Consider the following 25467-nt stretch of genomic DNA (forward strand, 5'->3'; position numbering starts at 1 on the left):
GCTCGAGCCTGGTGTGCAAGGTCTCGTGGGAGTCGGAGTCCTTGAGGGTGATCAAAGCTGCCCGGGTCTAAAATGTGTGGACAAATGAACCATGAGGCAGCCATGTGTAGAACTAGAAAACTGGAAGGCAAGAAAAAGAGACCGAAACTTCGTTTCGAGGGAGAAGGCGGCTTTTCAACGAGTGAAACATTAACCATATGGAAGTGCCGAGGCGGGGGCATTTTGTAAGCTACAGATTAGTCATCAAAAAGAGAGTGTTTTTGCAGGGAGGGGGTCTGCAGTTTATGGAAGAATTATGGAGCAGCACAAGAACCCATGTGGTACTCATAAAGTGGCTGTGTGAGAGTCTGTGTGTGCGCACGCTTTGTTTTCCAGCAGCATTTGGAGAACTGTCTAGAAAGGCTAAAAGAAAGGATGGAAGGCTATAGTGTGCTACATTCTTATAAACGTATGAGGTGAGCGAGTCCCATTACGCCTCAAGAGTTAATGTGTCTGCTCAATAAGGCTTTGTGTGCTTGTCTTTGGCTGGAAGCTTGCCATTGGTTCATTGGTTGGTTAAATGAAACAAGTTTTACCATATATAATCTATGTGTGGGCCCATCTAATTGTGCAATTTTCTAGCTGTAAAAAATGAGCGTGTAACGTGTGTGTAGCTAGATGACCTCATTCACATGGCAAAGGAGAGTTGTGGGTGGGCTGTGGATCACAGATCCAGTGCAATAGAGTCGGTAAAGCATAACTTCTGGTCTGCCAGCCAACACAGCAACAGGCTGTGGATAAGAGGGCTTCAAATGCAGACAATAACATGGAAAAAAGAAAAACTGGAAAAAGGCACAGCTGAGAAAAGCCAACAATTACGTAATTAACTGCAAAATAATTACTTTCAATAAATACATTAGTCAGATTTCTTACAGCTACCTCTCTACTTCTCATGACCTCTATATACACACTACACAGGGCATCCAGTTTCCACAATTTGTCCATATTTTAGGTTTCCAGAGCTATTGGTATTTACCCAAGAAGAACCTCAGCTAGTTTGAATAGGCTAATAACTCAAAGACACCTCTAAGTTTAAGAACCGCTCAAAGAAAACATCAAGGAAAATCTTTATGAGGGACTTGGAGTGGCCCAGCCCGAGTTCAGACTTGAACCCAATCGAGCATCTCTGGAGAGATCAGAGATTGGCTGTGCACCGACGCTCCCCAATCAACCTGGTCAGGCTCGAACAATTCTGCCAAGAAGAAAAGAACGAACTTCAAAATAGGGTGTGCCAAATTTCCATAGAACAGAAGACAACAAAACCACAGCGCCCATGTTTTCTACAGTCATTGGGTTCAGCACTGGTCAGGGACACTTAAGCTGCATATGTCTAATATTGCAGTTTTTACACTCTAGCCATTAGGCATGATGACCTTAGGCTCATGTGCAGCTTCTCCAGAGTGTAATATTCTATTACTAATGCCTTTTTATGGAGATTAATACAAGAGGTATGTAAACTCCACACCTATGCCATACTTCTGGGCCTTTGTCTCTGCATGACCCTTAAAGCTGTGACTCAGTAACAGCCAAGTTTAAACTACACTCTAATTCCATTTCCATTACCCAGCTTCTCCTATCTCGGCTCTGTGCAGCTTATTCCCAGCTCATGAGGTTCATATTCTGTTTTGCTGTGCTGTAACGTCCCCCACCCTCCCTTTTACCCTGCTATCTTCAGTACTGCATTTTCATAACCGCCCCTTTCTCCCTTTTCCCTCAGCTGCATCCCAAATCTTCCTTTCTCCATCTGCAGCGCTCTCCTCCCTCTCCTGTGTTTCCCCACCTTCTGCTAGTCAGTCCGCTATGCCCCATCAACCTATCTGTCGTGTTCTTGCACACACACACACAGACACACACACAGACACACACACAGACACACACACAGACACACACACAGACACACACACAGACACCAGCCAGAGAGACAGAAAAAGAGTGAGAAAAGGGGAAGTGGTTTTATTACTCCTCGAGACAGCCAATTAACATCTGCCCATAGTCAGACCAACCGCATGGTTTGTTCTCCCTCTCACACATTTCCTATATTACCACATGCTCCCTCTCTTTTTACTACTCCTCACGCTCCAGCACCCTTCCTCATCCTACTGTCCCTCAAGGACAGATACACTCCCTTTCCACTCACTCACTCTCACAGACTGAAAGCTTACTGCACATTTGAGATGACATCAGGAAAAAGAAAAGGGGGAAAAGGAAGAACGCAGAAAGCTCAGAGTCATTCAAGCAGCAACTGTTAAAAACATAAAAAATATTTCACAATTTCACTGAGGGACATGGCAAGTAGAGCTGGGGGGGGTCGAGAGATTTTTAGTGATAAGGACTGAACGCTACTTCTGCAAACACCGTTTTCACACAAATGTTAATGCATGCATTTCATGCTGGTTCGTTAGCTTAAAATGAAGAGAATAGAAATAGAATTTGGAGCATGTTGAGTCGCAAAGTCTCAGCTGCAAAGAAATGGCAGTGAAGGGAAAGCAAGATCTGAGCACTGCTCATATGCTGGCCAGAAAGGCAAAGCGAAACCGCATTACTCAGCAAAGACCTATATTCAGGTTGTGTTGGCTGGGAGGTTTCAAGTAGGCCCAAGTTGTAGGTTGAGCTGAAAGAAGATGATTGGGTCATAAAAGCTATTAAGGCTATTTAATGGGTTTGCTAAATGCTTCTACATTTACATTAACATTTAAGGCATTTAGCAGACACTCTTTTCCAGAGTGACTTACAAAAGTGCTTTGCTATTTACCCAAGAAAAACCTCAGCTAGTTTGAAAAGGCTAAAAATTCAAAGATACGTCATAAGAAATAAGTTTACACATTACTAAACACAGGTAAATAAGGTGACCACTCTGCTATTCGCCCAAGTACTCTCTGAAGAGGTGGGTCTTCAGTCTGGGTTTGAAGACAGTGAATGACTCAACTGTTCGGACACCCAGGGGAAGCTCGTTCCACCACTTTGGTGCCAGAACAGAAAAAAAGGATGCTTGTCTTCCGTGGATTTTGAGGGATGGCGGGTCGAGCCGAGCCGCACTTGAAGCTGGAAGGGCTCTTGGTGCGGATCAGCTTTTGACCATTGCCATCAAGTACGGAGGGGCTGGTCTGTTCTTGGCTTTGTAGGCCAGCGTCAGGGTTCTGAATCTGATGCGGGAAGCAGCTACAGGAAGCCAGTGAAGAGAACGCAGCAGTGGAGCTACATGGCTGGAGTGGAGTGACATGGCTTCTACACATTGTGATGGCGATGCTGAAACGATACATTGTGCAGCCCTACTCACACACACACACATTACCACAGTCCTACAGCTAACTTAGGACTAGAGGGGTTTAATTAGTCACGGAAGCCTAACTGGGGGTAACCCACGTCACCCCCCAGTGTCATCTGGTTAGAATGGTATGCACACCCTCACACATCCACACTGCCCAGTACTACAACTTACGCCTACTTAAAACCCCCTCCATCAACAACATTCTAACTATGGTGGACACCCCTGTGTCCCTAGTATCTTTAGGTTTGAGAGGTACATCCACCCTCACACAATCACATTGCCACAGTCCTACAACTAAGACCTACAAACCTCACAGAGCTGAGTAGAGCAGTCCTTTTCAGTTCCAACTGTTCCAATTTTAGTTGAACCGTGGGTATGGACAGACCGAAAAGAAAAAGTCTATTCATACCATTTTACAACAACAAATGTATACATTGCATTCTGATTCCTGAAGCTGTAAGCGAGGGTTTAGCTATGCCAGCTTTAGACTAAACACTACTTTTGCAAGACTGCAGCCTGGCCAAACAAACAGATCTTCATGACTCCACAACAGAGAGGAACTTGCAGAGGGACACAGGATATGCTACTCTCTGCAACAAAAACAAACACATACATGGAGCATGTGTGTGTCCTGTAAAGTGTATTAGTGCATGTGAAGATCTTTGCGCACATCTGAGGCTCAGGGAATGAGAGTGCCGTTTATTCGCCCCATTTGAACACGCAGATCCGTGCAGAGACAGCGAGAGAGAGAGAGAGCGCGAAAGAGAGAGAGAGAGAAAGAGAGCGCGCAACAGAGACTGCCAAATCTCACACCTAACAGTCAAGAACTTTCACTCTCCAGCTGGTCACTGGGTACACAGTGTGCCCAAAAAGCTCTGCTCCCAACCAAAAGCACATACTGTGGGAGCCACGCTGCAAACGTTTATATGATACAACCAGTAATGTACTGTAAGTGCATGTAAACATGTAATGTAATTATTTTGGGATGCACAATGATGACAGCCAAGGAGGAGACGCTCTGAAGAATAACAGAAGTTTTCTGTATTAGGCAATGGTGAAGATGCTCTTTAATTGTTTTGTCCTGTTTGCAAATGCTGTCCTGTTTTGCCAAACCAACACCTTGCTATAGTTAAAGGCATTTCCGTCTGTTGTCGGTTCGGTGTACAGTCCGACTCTAAAAGATGTGAAAGCACGGCTCGCAGCAAAGCTCTGTCATTTTTGCTCCTTCCTGTGAAAAAACGGTGCTGACAGCGGCTTTGGCTTGCAGGCATTTATGTTTGAATGAGTTTCAATGATCGTAGTTAGTTTGGAACTACCTCCCAATATCCATTCAGCACCAACGTGTCTCGCACGGCTAGTGTTCCCTACAGATGCGCCTGCCTTTCTAATCGCCCTCAGCCGGAACACCTGACTATTGTGTCGTCTCCTTTGGAGCACACTCAACTGACGTTGACGCTCTGCTGGAGCACTCGCTGTTAATAGCAACTTCTGAATTAGAGCCACCAACCAACCAGCCATAATCGATAAACAGAATTAAACATCCACTGTTTTTCTAAATGAAATCATTACTGAGGCAACATTTTTTTTGTGAATTAGCCAACCTCAACTACTCCCTGCCAGCCAATTTTTTTTTCTTTTTTCTTCAGTAAACAATATGGAAAAACACTATGCGAGTTGCCGTGGCAACAAGTGGCTGAAATGTTATTATGGACTGCAGGGTGGGGAACAGGAACGACAGTGTAAGAAGGTTAACGAGGTTAGCCATGCAGACTTTATCAGGAGCACACACACACACCCTTACACATTACCGCCTACGCGGGAGCCGGTCCAAACAGAGGTTAGGTGTTATCTAAGATCCTGAGAGCGTGGATGGATTAGACGCCGTGTCTGTGGGTCGTGCGTTTGGGTGTGATCTATATGTGTCAGTAAGTAGAGGTACAATCGGTCACTGGAAGTGAAGGCCTGTTCTAACAGAGCCGCAGTCTTACACACACACGCAAACTCACACACTCCTGCACACTTCCACACTTCCCAAGGCCTGATTAGCACCGTTTCAGTGCTTACTCTTGCAGTCTTGGGGCCACCCACGGTGTTGCCTCTCTAATCCAGTTCATAATGTTACAGTTACACAGCCATCACGCATAATCACTCTTAATCACGACAGCGAGAGAGAGAGCAGAGGGGGTGAAGAAGAGAAGGAAGAGGGGAGAAAAAAAAAAAAAAAAAAAAGAAGAAGTGTCTGGAGGCAACTGCAGATTAAATGGGATTGAGGGCCCTTCCAAGGACCTAATGCAAAACTTTACAGACTTTCAGCCCAGAAAAACAAATGCTGGGCCAGATGACCACCAACACTCTGGAGAAGACTTCTAAGAGACAGAGCCCGAGAGTGAATGAATGTAGTTTGTGGAAGGCTGGATGGTAGGGGGGTGGGATACTTTCCAGAGAAAGCCAAAGAAATGTCGGGCCTTTTCATGTGGAACGCGTGCGTTGAAGAATCTACGCTGAGCGCACATACTATAAAAGCAGAAATGTCCTGTGTCCTCTGTGCCTAAAAGAAAGCACACATACGTGCAAGCAGCATGTAAACACTGAGCACCAACCCAAACCATTAAAATAAATAAATAAATAAATAAATAAAATCCAAGAAGTGGGCCAGTATGGACAGGGAGAGTACACCCACACTCACATTCACGTCAACCCTTCTTTCGCGGTTACGTCTTCCTTTCAGAGTGATGATCCGAAGGTCGGAGGTGAAAAGGAAAGAAAAATATCCACCAATCAGCCTGAAGGAAAGAGTCCAGCAATCAGGACTAAGCGTGACTGCGGCGGTCTGATAATAAACATGTCACTCAACCAATCAAAACAACGGGGTCAAGAGTCGAGCTTCTGAATCTGAGCCAGCAAACAGCACCTTAAGAGCAAAACAAGGAACTGAATCTGATATAACCAGGCATTCAACAGAGGCATGCAGTATTGCCCCACACAGGAGGACCTAAGGCTTCTACATTTCCGTGAGCATGTGTGTGCAGAGAGAGAGAGAGAGAGAGAGAGACACACACACACACACACACACACACACAGTCTGTACAGTATGTTGATCTGACCTACTTTAATTTCATTAGCCTTATGTTAATACATGGGACTGCTCTATAAAATGCGCAAGATAAGCACTCTTATAGGTTTACTGCATTTCACACTGCACAAGACGCTGCAAAGACGAGCAGGCCGTGCAATTTCAGTTATGCTGCAGGACAGATTATACGACAGCGCTTTTCTGACGATAGATTTACAAGGCAAGGAAAGAGAGACATCTCATTGGGTGTTATTATTGCAGCCTTCAGTGTAATGTTTTACTTGGAGAAAAGGGGGCTTACGTTAAACAACCCAAAAAAAGTAGGGGTTTAGACTCATTCATGACAACATGGAATGTCTGTTGTGCAAAGTGAGCTAGAGGTCAGTTAGCTGATCTTTCTGCCTGTCGCACAGTCGTTAGCTCTGCTATTTCAAGGCAGGTCACTGTATATGCGAACTGAAGGTCGGTCACAAAAGCACTAAACTCCTGCTGCTGTGGAGAACGTCACTCTTAACGTTAAAAGAGCACAGACTTCCACATCAGAAATTCTGCAGAAACGTCAAACGCATCAAAACAATTCTTACACATGTAAACACTGTGAAATTTACATTAAACATAAGATCTATCCAATAGTTCTGCTGCTTGCAGACTTACGGACCAGAGTAAACAAGTTCACACCAAGTCCGGCAGCTTTTTTTATTTATTTTTTTGGGGGTCTAAACACTCTTAATTGCCTTCTGTGCTCTGTAAACAGGGCGAGAAACTCAATAGCCCTCATAAATTCCCCCTTTTTTGATCCCGGTCTGCTTTTCTTTTCTTTTTCTCTGCCTGATAAATGTGTCACAGATATTTTGCCATGTCTTTTTATCATCATCATCATAACTACAAAAAAAAAAAAAAAAAAGGCCAAAGCATTTGCTAGCGAGGGAAGCTATAGTTTGCGGTTCTTTCGTGGCCATAAACAGACTAGAAGCAGAGTACACTAAAAAAGAGCAGCTATATACAGTGGCAGTAATGTATGCACCGTCATGCCCCTGCCACCTCATCTTTGTCTTATTTCGTTAGCTATAGCGTAAGCACACGACTGGCTAACAAGGCTAACAACTGAGAAAACAAGAACGGCAGTCAAATTTAAAGCACCACTGTACCGAGGTTATGCGAGAACGGTGGAAGGCCTGCTCATAAAAAGTCACTACAGAAGTAAATAGTAAAACGGTACAAGCTGTATGACTCAGGGATGTGTGACGACATCAGAGTGGTCATTTACTGGCTTCGAACAGATGATTAGACTTGACTACGATTTCACTGCCAAGTTCACACTACACAATTTCAGCCCTGAAATTTTCCACTCGCCGACAGCTTTGGAGATTGCTGCTAAAAGCCACAGTTCAAAGGCAAATCGGCATTCCCATAGCTAATTCAGACTGACCACACGAATACCCAAAGTACCTGGAGAAAACCCAAGCAGACAGCATGGGACAGCATACCAAACACCACACAGTCCAAAGACCAGGGGGAGGCCCCTAGAGTTGTGCAACACACACACACACACACACACATATATACACACTACCTGTGGTGCCACCATGCCAACACCTAATGAATATTCAGTCTGGTCTATTGTAGGAATGCAACCACACAGGATTTGGGCGCTGAAGTAGTATTCAACACTACATGTACTGATGTGAGATCAGTCAAACTTAAATCTCTCTCTCTGATAGTAGTGACTTTCTAAAAGTCATCCCTACTCCGTGCATTTTCACACATGCAGTCCACTCTGGTGTGAAACTGACTGGCTCTGCTGACAGAGGTGTGTGCATGCGACCCCACACAGGCTACAACAGCATGATGTTCTAGTGTTTCAGTACCTGGGCCATCACAGGTGTGAGAGGCCTGACACAAAATAGCAAGTAGGAACAACATGTGAAACACAAACACGGCTGACAAGAAGGGCGCAGGTGGCAGCAAGCACAAGCCACCCATGAGACAGTCATACGCACGCACACAGGTGAATAATGCCTAGAGGAGACTCAGCTGTGTTGAGACGCATCTGGCACAAGTGCAGACCTGCAAAGTAAGCGTACGTGTGTACGTGAGCGCGTCCTGTAGCAGGTGCTGTTATCTTCAGACCAAATCTTCATGCTATAATAAAGACCCACACACACACATCCAAGACATGTATTTAAAAGAGAAAAGATCACCAACTATAATTAAGTCAGTCTTACCAGGTTCACCTTTTACAATTATGGTAAAAAAAAAAAAAAAAAAAAAAAAAAAAAAAAAAGGAAACACACACACTCACACACTCACACACTCACACTAAGGGAGTTTCACCCACACCCTTTCCCCTGGGCACAATATTCTGAAGTAAAGAGTGTGTAGTCATGACTACAGTAGTATCACCGGATTCTCTTTTGATGCCTCCCTCTGAAATTATACAACCTCCGGGTAAAGACCTGAGCACGGGCAAAACACGCAGAAACTAAAACACACACAAAGACTGACGCTGACACGCACAAATGTAGGCAGTCCCCAAACGTTTCAATATTTTGTACGCAAACGATCATGAAAACTCACTTGAGCTGAGCAATGTGGCAAAAATCTGATGTACAAATATAACATGTATAATACTGTTGTTGATTTTTTTTGTGTGAGGCTCAGACAGCAGTAGGTTCACAAAAAAAATACTGGAATTGCACTACCCTAAATTAAGCCAGTAAAGCAACAGGGCAAGCAATGGCATAGAGCATCCTCTAAATGGGCCTCTAAAGGCCTACACAGTTAGCCTGTGTGGCTCAAGTACTGACAATGTTTGTCATTAGGGGTGGGCTATATAGTGAAAAATGGTAGGAGAGGAGAAAATAAAAAAACTTAAAAAAAAAATCAGTATGCACAAATAAAACTATATCTTGAAAAGGATGTGCTCAGGTACGTCACTCTTTAACATGAAGATTTAGATTAGTAAAAAGGTCACGGTTTGGTTCGTATCAATTAAAAGTCCATATACTATTTTGCTAGTCCGAAACACAAGAGCCTTAGAGAGCTGTGAGTGTGAGATCAAGGACTGGTCTAGCTGATGTTGAACAGATATCTATCTGTCGGACACACATTGGCACGTTATCCACCAAGGAGAAAAGATCTTGTTTTAAAGGTGGCCTCATCATTAGCATCCGACACAGTACCGGGCTCAGCTTCCCAAAAGCTTTGCGGTATGAAAAATCATCTTAACGTTTAGAGGGAGCATTCATGTGATGCTCCCTCTACCACTTAAAAGTGATCTTTGTGCTAAACAGCCTTGGTTAGTAGAGTTAGCTCATGAGCTGTGCTTAAGTGGGGGGCCTCTTAACCTTTAGTCACATGACTCTAAAACCCACTGGTTATTTCTGAATAACGAACATGCTGCTAAATTGTTGCACAAGAGCAAGCCTACAGCCCTCGTGTTGATTTTAGACAATTTAACTCATTTGTTCATTTCTTTTTATTGGCTCATGTTTTTTCCCTCATTTCTCAAAAAAAAACTTTTAAGAAACTGAGAGCATATAACAAGACTTTGAAGTCAAAGAAAGAAACGCCAGCAACATGGCATATGAGGCAGCTCTGCACATCTCTCAGTTACGCACACATTATTTGCTCTGAATGTTGCTCCATGAACAGCTGAGTGGGCAAAGACAGAATCAAAGGGGAGAAAGAATACGAGGGAAAATGATGAAAGACTCAACACTGAACACACCAAGGCAATGCCCTAGGTGAAAGTGCCAAGATTCAAGAGAGAGAACAAGCAGAAGAGAGAGGGCGTGTGTGTGTGGGGGGGTGAATGTAAGTGTAGGCTTGCCTGCAGGATTAGGGCCTTAATTAAGGGGTGCCATGACACAGGCCCAGGTCAGCCAGAGGTTGTTGTGGCACAAATGCCGTCATCAAAAAGGGCTAGTGTGAATCAGAGAGACATGGCACGCTACAAGAGCCAGCATTGGAGGCGGTAATGCACTCCAGGACTCGGGGTTACACCAACAACCATATGATGTCACTCTATGTGTAGATACTTAGACTAGGGCTTCATGGACATGGCTACTGTGGGCCGATGCAAATACGCGATGTTTATCATGTACATATCTGCTGATAAGATGCAGAACCTGGGATGCTAGTAAAGCATCATTTAATTTGATTCTCGATGCTGGGTTCACGATTTCGCAGTGTTCTTACAAAAGGAGGCTAACATTGCTGTTTAAACACTGCAACTGAATGGAAATAAAAAAGAATGCCCATTTTTCACAATACCATTTCCCAGTTCTTAGACGTGGCTTATTTTAACATTTCTAAAATTCACTTCATCATACTAGGCGTAGTTAATTATGCTCTTAGACTCCCGCCCCCATACAGCCTCAAACACGCAACAGGCCGAGAACAGGGGAAACCCTTAAAACAGCAGTTCTACACGAACTAAGGACACGCAAAGTATGAACAGAGCAGCTCATAGTCATTTAATCGATCATGATAATGAAATCATTTCACACCGCTGTCCTCCTCTAAGGCTTTAACACACACTGTATTAAAACATGACCACTCACAGAAATAAAAGGGACAGACCGTGACTGGCGTGCACACGCAAACAGCCAGACTGTAGCAAGAGGAGAAAAGCTCCACACATCAAAGCCAGAAAAACAGCAGGCTTTAGAGCTGAGAGCTTCTGGGGTTTGGGGACACTCGTCTCACGACACTGAACAAAACACAGCCGCTGATGGACAACAGCTCTGAACTGTCCAAGCTCTGTGTGTGTGAGGCCTTTTAAAAGAGATGAGGGCCATCCCTTGGGGTGCGATGGGAGATGGCAAATCTGTGAAAAGGAGCACAGAACATTGTGGCCGACGAGGGGGGGGATGGGGCGCAATGGGAGCGGGGGTGTGAACACTGACTGGAGCTCAATATACAATTATACATAAGAAGAAAAAGAAGGAATGACCGTCTTTACGAAAAACTGGTCTAATGATGCACCTCCAATCTGAGTGCGGAGTGATGGTGTTGAGCTGCGGGGGTGGGAGGAACAGCTCGTTGGAAACAGGAGCTGCTAGCAAACAGAAGCCCATTATCACAAAAAAACTCCCAAAAACAAACAAACAAAGCAAAAAGGCACCTGCTCAATAGCAACAGTCTTCCCTAATGGCAGTGGCCTCTTTCTGACACACTGCAACCAATTCCGGAATGGTGGGAAGAACATGACAAATAGTTCACGGTGTTGGCTTGGCCTCCAAATACCCCAAATCTCAACCCGATCAAGCATGCGCGCAACGTGCTGGACAAAAAAGTTCAATCCATGGAGGCCCAATCGCTCTACTTAGGCGCAGTCTTTAAGCTGAGCAGGACACACACAGACCAACACAGACATGTACTTAAGAAGCTCTGAGCCCTCCAGGGCCTACCAATTTCAGCACCTGTTCGTCTGCACCACCCAGAGGTCTTTTATGCGTTCATTCAGCTCCTCGCTGAGCTCCCTCACTGACTGCGTGTGTGTGTGTGTGTGTGTTAGGAGATAACGCAGAGGAAAGGTGTGAGCCGCTCTGAAAATTCATTAAAGCAGATATGATGCTACTCTTGACTCGCATGAAATATTAATAGCGCTCATGCTCGAAATGTGCGACTGAGCGTCTCTGTGTGCACGTGGTGGTGTGTGTGTGTGTGTCCTGAAAGGATCAAAGTGAAATTCTCTTTCTCTAGCTTGGCTCCTGACACCACACGCTCCATGAACTTTCACCCCTGACCTCTGACCACTCCTGTTGTTCCTTTGTGCCGTTCATCTGTGTTAGCTCAACTGACCTGGCAGGCTGGAGACACAGAAAAGAGCACCTTATTAACCGTTTGACAACACCAGAATACTGAAGAACGATTATCATTCATATTAGGGTGGGCTTCTCAACAACTGACTGGTAGTAAACACACTGATTTTAAACAGCCCTGCCAGTATGTGTTGAGTAGTGCTGTAACAGTTATGAACTGAAGGATTTAACATATACTTAGTTTCCACAGGCCCAAATCAGAAACACACCAAGTCAAAGATGTCAAACAGGGCTTTCCATCTGCGTTCGGTTCATAAATGGTTTGCTGATCAGCGGATGAGTTGACGAGAGGAGGGCCGCTGAATTCTACAGGGTTTTAGCAATCAGCCATCCGTCAACCAACTTTTACTCGTTTTCAGTCTCATTATTTACATGCAAGGTACAGTCATAAATATTTGTTTAAAACTGCTGAATTTTGTTGAAGTATGACGATTTTGGTTAATCAGAGTTTACATGGTAGAAAATAAATTGAAATGAAATGATTTGATTTTACCGTTGGAACATTTTACTGATACCGAGCACCTGAGCAACGACCAGAACTGCGAAAGGGAACAATCATGCTCCTAATTATGAGCCTTCAAAAGTACTGCATTTATTACAGTATTCAACCAACATGAACCTATTTTGTACTCTGGGATTCATACAAAGCACTATTCTCAAACAAGCAGAATAACTAGTACTAACAGAACGCAACATTTGAGGATAACACTATTAGATGCAAAAATATAGATATTTCTGGACTGATGTTTAATAATCAACACCTTACTGTGTTCGATTCCATGTCGTAATCTGAGGCATCTAATTATTGTAATGTGTAACGTTAGATTTTTTACCTTTTATATTTTCACATTATTTAGGAGACACCATTATCTAAAGCCATTCACAATAGTTAAAACAATATTAAAACAAAACAAATGAATAAATCAATCCATAAATAAATAATAAAAGAAATATGTATACATATCCTTTTATTATTAGTAGTATTATTACTACTACTACTACTACTACTATTTACCTCCCCCAACTACGCTTCTCTCGAGCGAAACTACATCAGTGAAAGAAATCAGTCCAGTCTCTGCTGTCATACTTGGCACCCGGACACAAAAGTAGAAAGGTGCCAGGACTCATTTCATACATTTGTAAAGGCTTTAAATAAACATTTTAGCAAGACATGCTTTCAGTGGAAAACCATGTCCACTTACAGTCAGGGAAATGGAGTTTGCACTCCAAGTCACCCCTAAAGGACACACATTATGCATTTTTGGACAAGCTGAGAGAAGTTAAAAAAAAAAAGCACATGGACTGATGTGGTAGAGTAAAACTATAGGACTTTACCTTTACCTGTCCAATTCATCAAAGCTACACAGTGCAGTTAGCAGCATGCTGAGCCCATAATCGGCCCACCCCTAATGTCTTTCACACATTGGGTGGTTATGTACTTAATTCTACCATTGTCTCCCCAAATGTAAACCCCTCAAATGGGGTATTTCTACATCTGATCAGCCAATCAGTATCTGAAACACATTCATACAGCCACACACACATACACGCACACACACTCAGAGTTTCCCCAGGTTTTGTGAGCATAATCTGCTCCTGCTGACTTATTTTAGCTGAGTGTGGCTTTTCTGACGGCAACAGAGTGACTCACAGTGCCAGGCTGACATTTGGTCCTCAGGCCATTTCAGTTCCTGACTCCTCAGCCTCCTGCTCACTCTTCTCCATTCTGCTCCTCTCTCAAACACCTCTTCCTATTCTCTTCACGTCCCCCCCCACCCCCCTTAACTTCATGGGGCTGACAGCTGCATGTGTTAGGGAAGCAGCCCATGGTGTGTGGCTTCAGCCTCGTTACCACTCCCTGTCACTGCGTGTCTTAAGCCGTGCGATATATCATCTAGTAGTGTTGACAAATAAATGGAAAATTGGTTAGCTGCAGTGCATGTCATTTGCTGGGCACTCTGCATTGTTTAAGGTTAATAATACATAGAATAAAAAAAACAAGAAGTATGCTAAGGTACCTTTCTGTCTGATAAACGCACAAGATATTCACTTAGTTAATGTTGCGTTTACATCATGGTAGTAGACGGTAGAGCTGCATGTTTCACAGTCGGCTTAGCTACAGTTATTATCAGTTTTCACAAATACTTTAGGATCAAATAAGATATTCGATTTTTTTAAATTAATTGCAATTCCCCCCCAAAAAATCTAAAGTTCTCAAATATTCTCTTAAAATCTTATTTTCATTAGATTTTCTTGAGACACTCATCACTGTTTTCTTATTTAAGCCAATTGTAAGAGTCTCATGCCATATTTCACAGTTTATCCTGAACAATGCAAAATAATTTTCCAATTTTCAGTGACAAAAAAAAAGAAAAAAAAAAAAAAAAAATCGGACTAAGCGTTCAAACACTGTCAGTAAACAAGAGTTTAAGATTAAGAAAATATTTTTTGAGAATACCAGTTCTTAGATTTTTTCTTAAGTAAAAAGATAAGAAGAAAAAAAATATATATAATAATTTTCTTTTTTGTTTCAGATTAATCCGAAAACTTATCCGAACTGTTACCTTAAGTATAAAGTTAAGAAAAATGTACACCTAGAAAGAATTTCTTTCTTAAGACACTTCTGTGAATCTGGCCAAGATCCTTATTTTTCTTATTTTCCCCCTCACAGTTCCGGTCCACACACTCCCTGTCATGGAAAACAATACAGGTAAGTTTTCAGAACATGTCATAAGAGTATGCTGGATAATACAATTATTTCACATGCAGACAGGAATGACACCGCTATACCAGCTACACCCCCACCACTCCACATCTGAATGTGAAAAGGTACTGAAGTTAGCAAATATGACATAAGAGATGGGACACAGTGAAACTAAACTGCAAAACTAAGTAAGTATTTATTTAGATCCATTTGTACATTGTACCTGTACCTGTTGTCCAGCTGAAAGCTATGAGCTTAACAGGGCTAGCATAGTAACGTTAGCTGAGGTAACCTGACCTTAGCATTGGTTTGTTCGTTTACCAGAAGACTGGCTGCCTTTCTCTGCGTACACTGCAAGTCTCATGTGATCTACCATGGCTTTCTGTGTCACCATATGGCTTTAACTGAATGTAGTACTGGCAAAATGCTGCACGGCTCATCGAGGAGCACTGAGGAACTGAAAAGTGCTCGGAGTCATGACGTGTCTGCATGTGTCGACGCGCAATTTCGCTGTGTGCGTCTCCATTACAAACAAGTTTAACATTTTTTAACAAAGCACAGCGTGTCTGGTGCGCGACGGGCGGCGGTACATTGCGATCGTCCTTTTCAAATAAGTTAACAGTAGCTACTTTAATCTACCGTTCTATATTTTTTCCTCTCCCTATTTTTATATCTTGTTCACAAGAGTTTTGTATTTGCGATTTCACAAAAATCTGAAGCAGCGGCAGCAGTACTTCTACATGTAGCGGAAACACTGTGCTATGAGACGCATAATGTCTTTAAAACCCAACATTTTAACCTGTAGTGAACTGTTATTATATAATTGATCAATTCCACTCAGCCCTATATACAGTGAACACGGTAGTGGAAGTGTGCGAGGGCACGCAGGTGGAAGCTGGGAGCAGATGAAAGACCAAGAGATCAAAGAACATGCTGGTACCCATGAGCCCCCGATGCCGTAATCTCTCTGGACTGGTCGACTGGAACATAACACAGGTGAGGCAGGTGACATCTGTTTAACCTGAAACAGGTGTCTCCTTCTGCGCAGCCTTCAACATGGAAGCTGGGACTACCAATACAGCACTACTCTCACCCGCCTGAATGATAACTGACTTAAGTTGGGAGGCCACTCCCACTGATTGGAGCAGCCTGAAGATGGATGTGCACATTCTACACAATATCACATATCAGGGCATAAAAAAAACCTCACCTGAACAGAGCTGAATAAAAGGAGTCGGCACCGGCGACTCAAAGCTGTGTTATCGCCATCCGTCAGGCTCGTACCTGGGGCCCCATGATTGCTCAGCACACAGTTGTGTTACAAAGAGACCTGCTGCAAACTAGCCTCCAAAGACAGCAGGCTTTTTGCCACACGCCGATATGCCCTCACAAACAGATCAGAGGGGAAGAAAGAAAAAAAAGAGCTTGAGAATTAAAAGAAAAATGCCAGTGCGGCACTGACCAAGCACACTGTGAAGCATTTCTGTATTTTTACAGCAGATGAAACAGCAACAAGGCGGACAATGGTGCTCACCTGAGCTTGGTTTATTTATAGAGGTCAAATGCTAGCGGATACACCATTCTCAGTCAAGCGGCAGCGATAATACTAATCTTAAAGTAAGGGCTTTCAGTGCTCTTTTTCATCACCTTGCCTGACAGCTCAAGTGAACACCTCAACAGCAGGAACTGCAGTGTTCTGTAAAACTGCTAAAAGAAGTCTTTAATGTCTTACAAAGTTCATATGTCTGTTTAAGATCAACTGTGTCAAAGTAAGGCACTCTCCTTGGGGCAGAGTGGGTAAAAGGCTAATTCTCAACGTGCGACACACCGTACAAACTATGGACGGTGGTCAACCAAGAGCGCTGATCAACCATCGGACAGTCAAGAGACAAGATAATAATAATTAAGTAGCTTAATACATACACCCTGTGTAAAACCTCCCAGATATGAAGGAGTCCGAAACCAATGGATGGGGCGCGGGATCGGGATATTATAAAAGAGCCATTTGTAGCCCGATCTAGTTCCGATCTTTTGTTTTTAGCGTTCTAGCAGAGAACACTCTTGGCGTCCTCTAGTTGACAATAAAATAATATTCACAGCTCGTTTCTTTATGTGTTTCGACAGCAAGTGAGCTGCTTTCCTCCAGACATTTGTCTATCATGTGGGGAAATACCCTTTACTATTGAATTACTGACTGGCCAGAAACTAAACTACTACACGATTTCCCACAGCCAGGGGGGTGTTTTGCATATAAAAGTGACTGGAGGTAATAACTGAAGGTAGTACATGTAAAGTATGTTGTTCACAGGCATAAAAACTTACTTGTCCTATACCATCCTGCCCAACCAATCCCAAGATTTTCAATGCTGATGCCCTGATTTACCATTTTACTTGACCTGGGCCATTGGGATGTCATCAATATTGAACCCTGCAAGTGCTGCGGATGGCACGATTACTCATTCATTGAGTGCTGCACCAGAATTACAGCATTTCAGGCATGAGGCCATTGCTGGCAATTTCAGCAATTCTTGCTTTTTTCCTCTCTATTCAGTTTTAGTTTTCAAGGAACAGAGCAAACACAAGAAAAGCAAAAAAACAAGTGGGTTAGTCTGAGGCAGGTGTCACGTGGCTATTGTGTTTTAACCTGGTTAACTGAACAGTAAAGGGCCGATCCTGTCGAAACTCGATGCCTAATAGATGGCTAAAGAAGAAAAGGCTGTCTGACTGAATATGACCTGCTTCATAAGCTCCGAACAAAAGAGGTGATGACTCTGAAACAGCAACGGGGACAGAAATGGAAGCGTTGATTATAGGGATACCCGTGTTTCAGTCAAGACGGAGACTGGAGCAGATAAAGAAACAAAAAACATAACAAAAGTGCTGCCATGGCAACCATCACCACATAAGCAAAACATCCCACATCAAATCACAATGGCAGCATACACACAAACACACACTCTCTCCTGTGTACCAGCAAGAACAGCAGTATCTCCGTGTACATACTTTTCCTTTGACACACACACACACACACACACACACACACACACACACACACACACACACACACACACACACACACACACACACACACACACACACACACACACACACACACGATACGAGCCAGCTATTGCTGTGTTCTTTTGCCAGTGAGGACAGCTTAGCTCAGCTGCGTTAGTCAATTTAGGAGCCACACAAAGCCCTGAACTAACAAGATTCCCTCACCCACACTGCTCTCATACCAACCTATCAAACTCGGTACAGACAGCAAATGGTCTCCCTTCTACTCCACTCTCAACTCCCAGGAATTCACAGACAGGTGGCAAACCAAACAGCCAGACTCACCAAGACCTGCGCACTTAGTGCTGGGTGGTGCTGATAAAATCTAATATTTACTCAAAGTTAAAGGGTCTGTATCTTACAGGGTCTGTATCGTACTTCTTTTAGGACCATTTCCTCTCCTACCCCCTGAAAAGTTTTTTTTGTTTTTTTTTTAACTGTGCAATTATCATTGACATATGTAAATGGTCTCTGTTGTGGTGGTGTACTTCATTCAGAAAAAAGTTCAAGTTCACTGCTCTTGTTTAGTTCAGTTCAGTTGTCCTTGATATGGGCCCCTTTAATGAACCCATGCTTCATGAGAGCTTTGTACTCCATGCTAAAAGAATGTCTTACTAACCTGACGTAGCTTGGACTGTTTGGCTCCATTTCCTTCCTCTTTAGTTAATGTGAACCTTACCGGACACCGTAAAAGTCACAGACAGCCTGATTTTCAGCAGGTGAACTTGCTGGCCATGTAGGTTTTATGCGTTGTAAATTCAATGTCTAAAAAAAAATAACTGCAACACTACATATTCTTTTTAAGTATTCATTTTGGACTGCAGAAAATAAAAAACCAGTATAGTGGATCTGAGTGATATGCTGACAAGAAACAACAAGCTCTCAATTTAAAGTGTCAGCACTGTAGGAAAGAAAAAGCAGCTCACTCTGACTGGGGTGCTCTTGGTCTGGACTCTTTGGGGCTGTGCTCCTGGGTTCGCCTGTTCCCTCTGTGCTCCTCCACCTGCCCCCTGGCTCCTCAGTGCCCCACCTGCTGAGCCGTTGGGCACGGCTGCTGCTGCTGCTGCTGCTGCTGCTGCTGCCACCGCTACTGCCGGTCCCGTCCCCGCCCGCCTGGGCCGCTGCTTGATGCCGTCCAGCAGCCGCACCAGCAGGATGTTGCTAGGCAACTCATCCACGCCGCTCTCCACAAGCGTGCGGCACTCTGGGCAGCGGAGCTCCCCGCGCGAGCCCACAATGCCCAGCAGGCAGCGACGGCAAAATGTGTGCTGACACGGCAGCACCTTGGCCGTGGCGTCTAGCCGCTCCAAGCATACTGGACACTCCAGGAGGTCCAGGAGAGCCGACTCGTCCATCGCGGCTCCCGCGCTGTCCCTCTCCACGTGCTTACTCACTCGCTCGCTCGCTCACTCAGTTCTGTCTCTCGGAGCAGAGAGAGACATGATGTGTATGTGTGCGAGAGAGAGCGCGAGAGAGAAAGAAAGAGCGCTGAGATCCACCCCTGCTGTCACGTCACTCCCATGCCGCGCTCATGGTCACGTTACCAGCAGCCTCTGCAAGGTGACAGAAACAGAGCAGCGCGTCAAAGGCAAGAAAAGAAAGACGCCGAACACCATGCAAAACAAACAAAACGAAGAGCTTATTCCCATCCCTGTCCCCGGAGTAACCCTGCATGTGTTAGCGTTTTCCCAGCCTTAAAGCAATACCACAGTGTTTTATCCCACTATCTGTCTGCCACGTGTGTAGTACTCGGCCGACTGCCAGAGACACAATTTCTCTATTGTTTCGAGTCAACAGATTACTCTCCATAACTCTGCTTTCTTTACTCCTTTACTAAGTGTAGGGAAACATGTCATACTCACTGCCCATGGTAATACTATTGTATGCTACAGCTTTGCAGGTAAAGATCAGTTTGCAGAACCCTGGAGCCACTTCAACTCAGGAAGGCTTGGTAATGAGCGGATTAGTTGGATAAGGTGTGTTTGAGTAGGAAAACCACAAATTGTCTCAATGTTAAAAAGTTTCCTACTGTCCTGAGAAGACTTTCAACTAGATTTTTGAGCACTGTTGTCTGGATGTGTGTGTGTGGGGAGAAAGCGAGACATTAAGTGCCTTTGCTTGTTGATAATAAAATAAAACGCTTTCTTTAAATATAAGAGCGTCCAACACCATAATTGAGGGGCTGCCCAAGCATAGCCCAAGACCACCATTCCCAATGTCAAGTGATGGCTAGACGGGTAAATAAAGCCCCCAGCATTGGAGCTGTGCTTTCTGGTGTTTTGGATCTCCAGCCAATACCTTGGAGTACCCAACATCCAACATCGGTACTTGACCTCGAATGCAATCAGATCACCACAACAAAGTTCCAACATCCAGTCTAAAGCTGTCCCAGAGGACTAGAAGCTGCAGCATAGGAGGGAGGGAGGGGGGGGGACACATTAATGACACACAGATCAGCAAGGCAGAAACAGCAGATGGGACCGCAGGGGCTCTGGGTCCGTCCCACTACATCAACAAAGAACAAGGCGCAGAGGAAAAAGTAGCTAAACATCTTCTAAACTTGAGCATGAACCAGAGGAACCACACGATGTACACACGGGCCGGCTTAGAGCCCCGAAGACGCTGAAACGAGCCGGCACTGCCTCTCTCGCCCCACTCGCCCTGCTCAGGAGGAGGCTCTACGTGCCTGAACTACTAACGCTGGACACTACGAGGACCGGCAGCTGTGTCACCACTGGGACACAGCTCTTTTATTTTTATTTTTTTAATTTTTTTAAGAAAGCTCAAGCGATTAAGACACGGTTCCAACATCTTGGACGGCTAATAAAAATAATAATATTATTCAGTTATGAAAAACTAAATGATATGTATATAGCTAGATCTGCAGAAGTGCAAACTGTTAGCTAGCCATAGTTCACACTCGGCAGTGTGTAAACTAAGCTGCCACTTGGGCTTCTCCTCGTTTTCCTCCATTTTCACATGATATTTTCCTTCCATGTTCACAGGAAAGCTAGCTAACTATGGCTGAGATGTTTCCCACACCGCTTTAACTCAGTTTGTCCTTATTTTTTAACACCATTCCCTCGAACAAGTGCTCTGATGGCTGGGGACGGCTGAGACTAGCTACACGACTCGCCGCAGAGCCCCACTGACCCACGAAGACCATTAAAAATACATACGGCGGCCTTTAAAATAGCACACCTTCATTAATAACCACTACACACGACTTAAATGCCCAGATGAGCCTGTAGTGAGGTATAGCTATAGCTAGAGGACAACACAGCTAGAGGACAACACAAGCTGGTGGTGAGCAGCAGGCTAGGGCAGTGTGTAGCCGGTGTCGTACAGCGACGGTTCTTCGGACGGCTATCTTTAGCTACTAACGTTGCTTTCTGTTGAGGCTGGAAGGAAACTTTGAAGCAACTTAAATACTTCAATACTAATAATAATTTAAAAAAAACAAGCAACGTGTCTCAAAATCCAAAGAAATCACCTCCCTGTCCGCAAAACAGGCAACCAACCGATACAAAACATGAGGAAAACATGAGTTTTCGGCTAAACCCACACGACTGCGAGCGGTTTCAGCACACTTACCTCCTTAATTAACTTACAACTCAGCTAGCTAGCTAGCCAAGTGTGGGGGTTTCTGTCCGTCAGGTCAACAAGCGCTTAAACTGCTATAAAAAAAAGTCACTGCAGCGCAAAGGAAAGTTAGCTACCGGTTAACCGGCGTTGACTAACACTGCCGAGAAGCTTTTCAAGAAAGTGCTAGCAACGTTACCTTGAACACGGCCTCCCGTCCGCAGCCACTTAGCTACTCCTCCTCCTCCTCCTCCTCCTCCTCCTCTCCCACTGAACTGTTTCTGCCCGAGTTGCTCCAAAACTGTGGGAAAGTCGTTCGGGGGAAAAAGGCTCCCCGGACTCTCCGTTTCCTCTTTCGACACACGGGCTCAAGTCTACACGCTCTCCTCGGTCTCCTCACGACCGAAAATCAAGCGCTTTCCTTTGGGCTTTGAACCGGAGACACGGTCCAAGTCAGCGAGATTCATCAACTGACCGAGAAAACAGCAGGAGGATCGAGAGCCGCATTGTTGTTTTTTTCCCACCCGTATTTCTCAACGTCCCGCCCTCCTGTCCTGCGATTGGCTGACCGCATCAGGCCTCCTGCGCTAGGATTGGTTTAGAGTTTGTACACACCAGCAGCCCGCCTTTCCAGCGTGTGTAAGAACTACTACCCAATCCTAAGCCACACAGCGGGATACTATCAGCCAATGACAGCGCGGGGTAGGCGGGACCTTGTCTGAATAGAGGTGGGGAAACATATACTTGCGCCATGATGAACTACGTTGAGACTGAGGAATATGTAGTGGAAAACAGCTGCTAGTCAGGAGGGCGGGCTTTTTGGGGTCGCCGCCTGCTTCTATTAATTCAGTTGGTGAATTTATTTATTATGACTTAAAATTGACTATATTTAGTGTTCATATTCTCACAAGGGTGTGTATAGTACGTGGCTATAAAAGAAAAATAAACATTCATTTTTTTCCTGTATCAAAAAAGTGTTTTAAATCGAGACATATGCAGATCATATCAAATCATGTTTAAAAAAATATTTTTCTGCCATTTGTACATGCATTTTGGAGAGTTTTTTTAAGTATTGTTTTAAATGTATACAAAATATATACAAGTAGTTACAAGTTTTTAAAAAGTATTTTACAACATCTAACAAAAACTATCCTCTATTTCTTTTTAATTCTGATGTATTTTCTTAAAATATTGTAATAACTTATGCCATTAAAAAATACTAAGGCACATATTTATCAAGTGTCACACAGAGTAAGAAGGCTTCCTAAACCTGTGTAATCCTATTTAGTGAAAAATTAAATAAACTGATTTCAGATCAGAGTAGTTTGATAAATATGGGCGTAGGTGTAAAGGTGAATATTTGGAGAGCATTGAATCATTTTAAAGTAGTATGTCAAAATGTAAATAAGCCTATTTGAATGTAAATAAGTAAATATGCACCTTCTCCTATCTTCAGTAGTAAGTTTTTTCCCCTAACACTTTGTTTGAACAGTGTATGTTTGTCTGGTTCCAGTTGAGAACTATAGTTAGTATGGACAGGAAATGGTCAAAATAAATGAGCAATGTCCTACATTCTTTTTCTATTTTTATCTCATTTATAATACTTGTGTTGTTTTATGTTAATAGCCATACTTTATTTTTTTTAGGATGTCTTAGAATGAAATAGGATGTTTCTGTTAGGGATATGAGCAAGTTGGACAAACATGTGAATCCAATGCAGATCAGCGCTCTTTGCCAAAGGCATACAGTATAGAAATGAATAGGGCACTGACTGCTGTGGTCTTACCACAGCTCTGTTCATCAAAGCGCTTCAACAGGTATTCCACCTGGCTGCTCAAAGGTCAGATTCCCAACAGCAGCCTGCCAGACAGCCCAGACACACGTACACACACACACACACACACTCAGGTAAACCTGTCTATTACATCACTGTTCCATTGCTCCTTAAATTTTTCCAGATATAACTACGAAACGTCAGCCTGTCTTGTAGGCCGATCTTGTCTTGGAATTTATGCCCACACATACACACACAGTGTCATTTATATAGTACAGACTAGCAGACGATAGCAGGAAACACATATTCCCCTGAAGCGCTGGTATCTGAATTTCCCTCTGTTCTCTCTGAACAAAGGCAGGTTTCATCCCCCTAACCCAAGCCCTCCCTTGAAAAAGTTTCGGGATTTGAGCCATAGCTTGGTGATTTATAGCATGACAGTGGCAAGCATAGGAGGATAAAAACAACAGAAAAGGATCTGCAGTAACACATGCACAGCTTGACTACACAGATAACCATCAGTGCTTAAGTTCGCCCTTCAAGCCACATTCAGATTGTAAACATCAAGAGTTACATCATAAGGCCTGGTCAGTGAACAACCTCAGGTTCACTGGCTGTTTGGTGCTTATCTATATGGGGCAGTCTTAAAGGCTTTTCTACCTGAAATTGGACGTGGGAACGATAGCCTAGCAATAAGGGTGGCATAAAACCACTTGTTGTTTTCTGATGCCAATACAGATATCGTAATCTTGAATATCTGCGCATACAGATTCAATATTTTTTCTTTTTCTGCTATTTCTATCAGATTAGATGGCTTGTAACTTACACCCTCAGTCACTCAGTGATGTTTAGGCCTTACCACAAGGGGGTGCTATTAGTACTGAATTAGATTTCAGTGCTTGGCATCGATGTCATTGTAATGTCATTGTAGGAAGCACAGCACGGTTTCAGTTACACAATTTGATATAAACATTATAAGGTGATTTAAAATAATGGAAGAGTATGTTAAAGGCACAGGGTTACACGGTCTACATCAGACGCCATTCTAAAATACTGCAGTGCATCCTAAACCAACATATGTAGTAAGCAATAGTTTGGCCAGTTTGACCAATAGTTTGCGAGTTGTGCAGTGATTCCTGAAATAAAGCCTGCCATTTTCGGCCCAAACAGCCATGACATAGCTGGTGTTCGAAGTGTGCTTCTTTAGCATTGCAGTAGAGCTATGAAGCTAGCAAGTAATAGAAGCTTATACGTCAACAATTAGCGATCATCAGCAATCTGTCATACTTGCTTATGTGGTTATCTAAAAACATGGATAAAGAAGCTCACTTTAGAAACCATTATGCCTTGGGTGACTGTATTTACAGTAAAAGTGAAAAGAAATTGTTATTAAACAGTTTTTTTTCCTATGCCTCTGCACACACCAAACTCCTTACAGACAGTGGCCGGAGCAAGGATCAAACTTGCAATCTAAGGATCCATAGATCTGTGCATAATTATAATTATATTGTTATTACACCACATTACATTCCTGTTTATAAAGTGAAACATATTTAACCTGAGTCAAAGAATTTTGTCACTGAACTTAATCGTAGTGGATAAGTAATACTGAATTGTATTGAGTTATAACTGTATTGTATTGTAAACCAGATATGTATTGTATCGTCCAGAGGTGATTCACACACCTCCCTGGTTTGTAGGCAATACAAATTCACACTGAACTAAAAAAGTTAAGGGCAGTTGTTTCTTACCATTGATGCCCCTCAGTGTTAATGTGACTGCATAAGCATACAAAGTTCCCAATTTCCCAACTGTAGGAATGTAAAGGTGTGTAATTGGTGTGTAAGTCACCTGCACTCTTCATATAGCTCTAAAAATAATCCCTACTCCTGATTCAGCTGAGACTGGTTTGGTGATATATCAATGAGGGGGCGTTGTCAAGGGGTCATCCAGCTGTAGCACCCACCGTGCCTTGGTATCTGCCCTGCTCTCTACCTTTGGGCAGAGGGAGTGGGGGTGGGGGTGTTAAATGTCTCCTGGCAACAGTGAAATATGACCTCAAGGCTCCAGCCAGGTCCAGCAGGACCCCACATGACAGCCAAGGGCCAAGATTTCATAAATCAACCCTTTTTATTACCC

At 43.6% G+C, this 25467-nt stretch overlaps 1 protein-coding gene across 1 annotated transcript in view; it reads right to left on the minus strand.

The window, feature by feature from the left end:
- The window catches only part of sh3rf1 (SH3 domain containing ring finger 1), a 60317-nt gene extending 38322 nt beyond the window's left edge, over positions 1-21995 (minus strand). Inside the window, exons 1-2 of the mRNA XM_072678671.1 lie at positions 21754-21995; positions 18899-19525 (exon numbers count right to left, since the gene is read on the minus strand). Of these exons, the coding sequence (XP_072534772.1) occupies positions 18899-19327 (429 nt within the window). The 5' untranslated portion in view covers positions 19328-19525; positions 21754-21995. The remainder of the gene's footprint in view (positions 1-18898; positions 19526-21753) is intronic.
- Positions 21996-25467: the final 3472 nt, after the last annotated feature.

Source organism: Salminus brasiliensis, chromosome 1, assembly GCF_030463535.1.
Source record: "Salminus brasiliensis chromosome 1, fSalBra1.hap2, whole genome shotgun sequence".
NCBI lineage: Eukaryota > Metazoa > Chordata > Actinopteri > Characiformes > Bryconidae > Salminus > Salminus brasiliensis.